Genomic DNA, 8,215 nt, shown 5'->3' on the forward strand with positions numbered 1-8,215 from the left:
CTATTCTGTTTTACAAAATAAAATAGAAATAATATGCTAGTAGCGCGACTCCGCTGGTTTGGTAGACCATCGTATACAGTGGTTACACCCCCGAAGATCCCTTGTAGGAAATAAACAAATTCCTCACCGTTATCCTGCCGAACGACAGGTTGTTTTCGGAGTAGACGAATGCGAAACGAGCACGGCCACTATAATATAATAGATCTTCGGATAGGTAGGCACTTACGTCGCGTAACAATTTTTTGGCGAGAAATCGGGGTGTAATAATTTTTGGGTGAGAAAAATTAAGCGCGAGGACTAGACCAGAATTCGAAACTGGGATCTTTTACTTGCCAGGTGAAACTGCTCTTCCCACTGAGCTTATTCAAAACCTACACTCTATACACCTCTTGCTTGTCTACTCTATTTTATCGAATAAAATAGGAATAATATGCTAGCAGTGTGACTCCAAAGCGGCGAGGCTTGGTATAATTTCATATAATATTTATTAATTACAGTACTCTCCATAAGTTTGGAAACACTATAAAAGTGTGTAATATGAAATAAATACATAATAAAATCGATGTATTTTGCTTTGTGTTTACTTAACTAAAGAAAACTAAAACAAAGATACATACGTACATACAACAAGCTTTTAATAAAGATTTAAATTAAATTTTAGATTCCTCAAAGTAACCACCTTTTGCTTTAACGACTGCCTTGCATACTCGCGGCATGCGATGAATTAACTTTTGCAGAGATTCAGTCGGGAAACGTTTCCATTCTTGCTGGAGAATCTCTCAGAGATGCACTCCACTCGTAATTCGCTCTTTGCGAATCCTCCTGTCTAATTCATCCCACAATAGTTCGATTGGATTACAATCTGGGGAGTGGGCGGGCCATTCCATATTTTGTAGAATTTTAGAACATACTTATATCGTTATTTAAACGATGATATATTTATACCTCGATTTATACCAAACATGTGCACAGATCGCTGCTGTACCACTATTTATCTGTAAAATATAGGATGTTTCCAAACTTATGGAGGGTATTGTATATTTCCGACTTTCATGACGAAGTTGTGTGCGTGAAATAACTCGCTCACGTTCGCACCGCGTAAGATCACGGCGAGATTCGTGCGATAAACGCGCGGTCGGGTAAGTTATCTCTTAGGGCCAGTTTCACAAACGTTGGTTAACTGTTAACCAGAGTTCAGTCAACGCTCTATCTTTTTCTATCTTGTTCTCTAAGAAGAGACAGAGGATCAGTTAACCTTCGGTTAGCAGTTAACCGACGTTTGTGAAACTGGCCCTTAAACAGGTAGGAAAAATTGCGAGCGCGTTTCCCGCAGATTTATCCCGCGCCTCGCTCATTCCATTTTTATCGAGCGGCGAATTCCAACGTGAGGGATCGCCGCGAATAAAATTTCGGGGGCGATCCTTTTACCGCTATGAAAGAACCGCGGTGATGCAATTAAGATCGAGTTCCGTGCCGCGAGTCGCGCGAGGTCACCGTTTATCAATGCGCCCGAGCATCGGTAGGTAGTTCTGAGTGTGCTGCACAATGCGACTCCTTATTGGCGATATCACCTATACAACTACGAGCACACGGGAGGGCGAGTCATCATAACTTGCGGCATATTGACAGATCTGTCACGTGTGTCTCCTATAAATTGTCTTTATTGGGAGTACAAATGATACTTCCCCGCATTTTATTACCCGCGCGGTTTACGTACGAAAAATTAAACGATAAATTGAAATGTAACGACGATAAAATCGCCCCGCGATCGCGGCGTAGGCGCGCAATGTACGCGTCGATTCCTCGCGTTCCTGCAACGTGTCGAAAATGAGATACGACAAGAAATACCGCGGAAGATAAGATAAAGTGCGACGCTCGCCAACACGTACGGACAATTTTTCAACTTCCACCTGCTTCTTACATCATTCTACCGATGTCCCTCGGGAGCCAAGTATAACGGGAAATTATGTACGACCGCCGATAGGAATTTCTTTTGAGCGAATCAGAATCAGAATCTCTCTCTCTCTCTCTCGTCATCTATTAAATGCTTTGAAATTGTGTCCTCCAACGTATATATAGACATTATTGCAAAAATCAACAGTACATAAATTAATGCGCTGGGTTCGTCATTACGGCCCTTGAAGTCTTACTAAAACCACACCTCAATGTATGTCTAGGTATGGAATTCCATACGTCGGAATCTATAGATAAAATCATTTTTCTATTTCATTTACAAAGTTTTTTTAAATTCGTACTGTTAAAATTAAATAAGCGCTCCTTTTCAACTCTTCGGCAATAAAAAATGAGATCTAAGATTTAGATATCGATGTTCTATTAAATATTTTTATTAACACCCATAACTTGACCTTTTTAAGCATGGTGGTAATCCACGTTACCATCTCAACTTCTTTACTTTTTGGCCATTTAATTTCTAGTTAACGCATTTAAGTCGGGTTTTTTGCATTTTTTGGATATCTTAGCAATAAAAGAACAAAAAAGAGATGAGTAGTCTTTAACATTTATTATAAGTTTTATAAATAAACAAATATGAAAAAAACAGCAACTTTTTCGGAAAAATTCATTATTGACCAAGTTTTTAAGATTATTTCTTGAAAACTTTGTACAAAGGGGTTTTCGGGGTCGCCCATTACGAATCTGATGTCAGATTTTCAAAATTAAAAATAGCCAACCCAAAATGGCGGATACAAAGCACGTGATTTTTCAAGTTTTTAAGGATTTTCGTTTCATTACGGTATTTAGGGACTCGTCACGTCCGCGTTGTTAACTCTGGATAGTACCAAGAATGAGTAAATTCGAAGAAATGATCCAATTTCAATTTTGCATCCGTCATTTCGCGCGCGCTTTTTTTATATTTTATAAGAATTCTCAATTGGAATTTAGTTTCCACGAGCCCTAATAATATCTACATGTTTCTTAGCATAGTTGAATTACAGTTGAATGATGTTATTCTTTTAAGTTTGGAACTCCACCATCTTGAATCCGCCATTGCACATTATGAAAATCTGACAACAAATTCGTAATCAGCGACCCCCAAAAACCCTTGTATACAAAGTTTCATTAAAAAATGGTATAATAGCAAAATGTATGCCTCAAAGGGTTAACAAAACAAACATTCGCCACTACCTGTAAGAAATAAATTATGGTTACTTTTACTTTACGTTTGTTTAACTTTATCTTTCAGTTAATTAGTTGCTTTTCAATGTACTCCCCTCCCCTCTTCCCCGTCATCAGGCTGACCTGGGCTCAGGAAAAAACATAATGACGCCCCTGTTAGTGCGCATAAGATATTAAGACAGTAAAAGTTAAGATAAGAAGAGAGAAAGAAGAAAAGATTAAAATGTAACAAAGTAAGAAACGAAGCAGAAAGTGAGAGAGAGAGGGGGGGAGAGAGAGAGAGAGAGAGAGAGAGAGAGAGAGAGAGAGAGAGAGAGAGAGAGGAGGGAGGGAGGGAGGGAGCATGACGCTCTTCAACTTCATAATCTGTTACGTCGTCCAAGGTAAAATTCTGCGGCGTAAAGTTAAGTGTTCTCTCAAGACCCGCGATCGATAATCATCAGGGCACTCTCGAATGTGTTAGCGTTGCGCCGAATTTTCGCGTGTATATCCGTGGGATGTATGCAAATGTCAGGTGGAGCGATAAGCCGCGGCGCTCGAGATGAACCGTCAGCAATTATGCAGCGCATACAGCATATCATCGTTTCTGGGAAGGAAACGCAGTAGTTTTGTCCGCGAAATAATACATGTTACTACAAATGTGCACGTTCACCGTTGATGCATAAACGAGGAAGCGAATGCGAGAGATAAGCACGGAGATTTCAGACCACGCGTACATTTTATATTCTTAAAAAAAAAAGCAAAAATTACCCGACCGCGTGTCTAATCGGCTGCCGGAAAATTGCGCGCGTTCTCGCTGCGTCAGCTCCGCGTCTCCGTCTGTGAAAAAAAGCGGGGTGAAAATTGCACGTCGAATCAGCGCGCGCGTAAGAAACCGGTATACCGCGGCCGAATGTCATTCTCGCCTCGGAGCGAGAGAATTAAAATAATAGCGGTGACTATACGATCACGCCTACGCGTATCGAGCGATGATTTCAGCGCGAGGCGAACGTGCAGCGAGCGCTGCGTCGCCAAGTCCGACACGCCGTGAAAATCGCAATCGTGGCCTCGTTTAAACAGCGCGACTTCCCAACGAGATCGCGCCTCGAGGTAACAAACGCGAGGGGCATCTGCGAAAAGATGTGCCGCCCAAATTGGTCGTCGTGAGAAACGAGAACACGACGAGGGCGAGAATCCCCACGAAACATTCCGACGTGTGATCGAATTAAAATTGCAACGCTCGGTGAGATCGCGAAGGCCGAGAAACGAATCGGGATCGATCGGCCAGGAGAAGCGTGTGTAACAAAAATACGCGGCGCATATAAATGTAGGAAACGTCTCTCTCTCTCCCCTAATCGCACGTTCGTGTTCTCTCTCGTGCATTTCCCCTCGTTATCTGTCCTGTATCGTTATCTATTCCTCGACCGCGTAACGGATACTCGTGCGCGAGTCGCGTTGCAACCGCGAAGCGCGCGATAGTCGATATCAAACTTCGCCGTCGACAGTTACGAGCTACTCGCTCGAGTAAACAGACGGAACGGTTTTGGCGTGCAAGAGCCAGACGAGGGCCGAGGTACCTCGTGTGCAACGTGCGGCGATTATCGACAGTCATGTTTACGCTCCAAAGGCAGACACGACCTGAGGTTCTCTCACAAGTCGCCCTCGTAAGGGCTCATACGTCGCGTGTCTCGCGAGTAAACCAATCTCGAAGCACGATTTCGAAATTATTTAACGCGGAAAGTCAACACGAGAGAGTGCGGTATGAGTCACTTGGAAAATCCCCTTTCTAAGCGAGAACCAAAATGTTAATTTATACTCACTTAATATAAATTTTTGATTGTTAAGTAAAGGCTCTATGTGTAAAAACTAGTTACTAAAGTCATATATAATGGGCAATAAGAGCCAGGCGCTAGGTGATATTTGCGTGTATTCAAATAATAGGTATTCTATTAATTTCTAAAATTTATTTAACATTGTCAGACGTTTCGACCCTCTTATGTGGTCCTCTTCAATGACAAAAAGATAGATAATAGCTTGTATGATTAACGAAATCCAAACCTCACGCTCGCACCGCAATACAGAAGTGGATACCAAATACTTAATATGGTATTAGAGACGCACATCTTTATATAATATTTGCGTTCAATCTAGAGTACCATTATTCATCTGTCGATTCAAATTCATTTGTGAGTTAATTAAATACTTTTGAAGACTTTAACTGTACAGGAGAGATTGTCCTTGTGACACTTGTGGTTGCAGTGTTTTAAATAAAAAAACTGTTAATTTATACAAACACCGAGAATGGGGAATTGTAGTAATTGTAGGACAGGGGGAATTATATGTCACAAGAATGAACTTATTGTCGCCAGTAAATAATTTCCTCAGTAGTCGAATTGGTGAGACGCCCGCCTAGAGTGTAGAGAGGTCCAGGTTGAAACCCTGGCTGAGATAACGTTTTCCGTAATAAATTTCCTTAATCAGAATTCATCAGTTGTGTCGATCGTTAATTTCCTACGTTGGGAATTATAAAATTGAGAAGGAAAAATGCTCTTTGGTCCTCTCCTCTCGTAGAGTGCACATACTCGCGAGAAGCACGAGGTGCTCGAGCATGAGTAATAACGCGATGCAATTGATATGAATTTATTCAGCGATATGAATTCCGAAGAGTTCGAGATTACGTAAGCTCTCGATATTGACACGGCGCGTCTACTGACTGCAGTTGTTTACACAGACCAGAAAGCAGAAAGCTCAAACCCGGGACGGGGTGGTCTCTCGTGGAAGAAGCTTTTACTCAACGATCGCTCGGACGCCGCACTTAAGATAAGTGGCGACTAGAACGCGAACGATTGAATCTTTCTAATCGTTGAATCCAATTTAGATCTAGATATCGGTTCTCTTTCTTCTTCTTCTTCTTCTTCTTCTCCTCCTTCTTTCCTCGGGCCAATGCATGATGTAACGAACGGATTTTGCACGCGCATAGGTCTGATTAAAGCCAACACTATCCACTCGCTCACCAGTGGCGTTACTTTCTCTCACGAGTGACCCCATAAAATTTCTAATTGCTCGACTTGCGTCGTTCAGTCAATCGTTAGGCGCCGCGGGAGGGGAAACCCACGGCGGATCTCATTCTGCGCGACGTCCGCGAAATTAACGGCAGCTCGCACGGCCCGTTGGAGCCCTCGGTCGGGAAACTTTTCCTCGGATCTGCGAAAAGGTCTGCGAAAAATGCGCCGGGAACGGGAGCGTGTTATCGACAGATCCACTTTAATTAGGACGAATAGGGGGCAAGGAGATATGGGGGCGGGGGGGGGGGGGCACGAGGAGAAAGAGGGACACCAGGGCAATCTCGACGTATACTTGGTACTGACCTTCTTAACTTGAAAGTGCTCCGGCCTGAGATTCTCGACGATCTCCTGGTCGGGCTTGGCGGGCTGCGGGACCGACGACCGGAACCCGTCGAGTACACCCTTGATCGTGAACTTCTTCATCGCGTCTGCCAAATGGGGTCGGCCACTCAGGGGGAATCACATGTGCAACCACCGCCGCCGTTCGTCCCTCCGTCCACGAGATCACGGCCGGGAATTCGAAGATTGGGCTCGTCGCGCTCCTCTCTCTCTCTCTCTTTCTCTCTCGACTCGAGCTCATTCGCGGAAATCCAATGACATGTTCTCGCTCTCTTTCGGCGCGATTGAGACACCGCTGCTGCTGCTGTCACTACCACCGTCGAGTGATGCTCTTTACATTTTGACAGTACGTGCTAGCGAACGTGTCAGCGAAGCGGAGCGGAGCGGGGCCGAATCGCGCCGCACCGCGCCGTGCCGTGCCGCGCCGCGCCGCGCCGCGTCGCGTCGCGCCGTGCCACGGACGGGACGGGACGAGATGCGTCGTCCGCTCTCACTGTGTCGCGCACCAGTCAGCCTCCACAGTCTGGAGTACAGGTGAAGATTGTTAACACGGCGGGGGAGAGAACCGTCGCCCGGTCCTCACGGCGCTCCGACACTTTTACGCCATACGCGGTAACGGCGAGCGCGGCCGAGACGTGGCGAGGCTTGTTTTCGTAGTTGACGGCAATGCGGTGTTGTTTAATCGCGCCAGGATCAATAACTGGCAACAGGCTCATGTGGAGTTTCGCACGGCCGCCAGCGCCGTGCTGCGCGGGCGCGATGCGCTCCGCGGTTGGGCGCGCAATCGCGAGTGGGTCGTATTCGCGATTGGCCGGATTGGCACGGTGACGCGTGACCATAGACATAATATATCTAGACCACAGTTATGGAGAATGTATTAAGGCCCGGTTTCACCAACGTGAGTTAATCTAATCGGTCGGTTAACTTGACAGGGTGCCAACATAAAACTTCTTTATTAACCAAGAAAATAGGTTAATAAAGAAGTTTTATGTTGGCACCCTGTGAAGTTAACCGACCGATTAGATTAACTCGCGTTGGTGAAACCGGGCCTAAGCCTATCACACAATACCAGGCAACAGGCAATAGGAATAGCTAGGGAATAGAATTTTTGACGCGTTGGATTCGTCGGAAATTTTCGTTCAACCAATCCAACACGTCAGAAATTCTATTCCCTGTTCCTGTTGCCTGTTGCCTGGCATTGTGTGATAGGCTTAAGGAGACCGAACTATAGGCCTGTTCTTTATTACTGCACTACTGAACTAGTGCAATAAGTTAAAATGAAACAAATGGGGTGCTTACGAAGAAGCGCTCGGAGTTAGGTTTGGGTCGGACATGCGTACGCCTCTCAATGATTCATGTATTTCATGTCTTGCCCGAACTGTCTCTAAGTCCCAGTCTACAATAGAGATTTAAGCCCTAAGCCTAAGTCCCAGTCTACAATAGAGATTTAAGCCCTAAGCCTTAAGAAATTAACTAATCACAGTCGCGCATTCTACTCATACTTGACCGTGATTGGCCAATTTCTTAAAGCTTAGGGCTTAAATCATCTATTGTAGACTGGGACTTAAGAAATTGACTAATCACAGTCGCGCATTCTACTCATACTTGACCGTGATTGGCCAATTTCTTAAAGCTTAGGGCTTAAATCATCTATTGTAGACTGGGACTAAGTCCCAGTCTACAATAGATGATTTAAG

The 8,215-nt window shown here is 44.6% G+C and overlaps 1 protein-coding gene across 7 annotated transcripts in view; it reads right to left on the minus strand.

The window, feature by feature from the left end:
- LOC105557578 (syntaxin-binding protein 5) overlaps positions 1–6,837 on the minus strand; it is a 59,011-nt gene extending 52,174 nt beyond the window's left edge. For 2 of the 7 annotated variants that reach the window (XM_012004850.1, XM_012004849.1), the window contains exon 1: positions 6,483–6,837. In XM_012004850.1, coding sequence (XP_011860240.1) covers positions 6,483–6,602 — 120 coding nt within the window. In that variant the 5' untranslated portion in view covers positions 6,603–6,837. The remainder of the gene's footprint in view (positions 1–6,482) is intronic. The other 5 variants (XM_012004847.1, XM_012004846.1, XM_012004848.1 and 2 more) reach the window with 4 other exon arrangements.
- Positions 6,838–8,215: the final 1,378 nt, after the last annotated feature.

Source organism: Vollenhovia emeryi, unplaced genomic scaffold, assembly GCF_000949405.1.
Source record: "Vollenhovia emeryi isolate VEMERY1.0 unplaced genomic scaffold, V.emery_V1.0 DF939451.1, whole genome shotgun sequence".
Classification (NCBI taxonomy): domain Eukaryota; kingdom Metazoa; phylum Arthropoda; class Insecta; order Hymenoptera; family Formicidae; genus Vollenhovia; species Vollenhovia emeryi.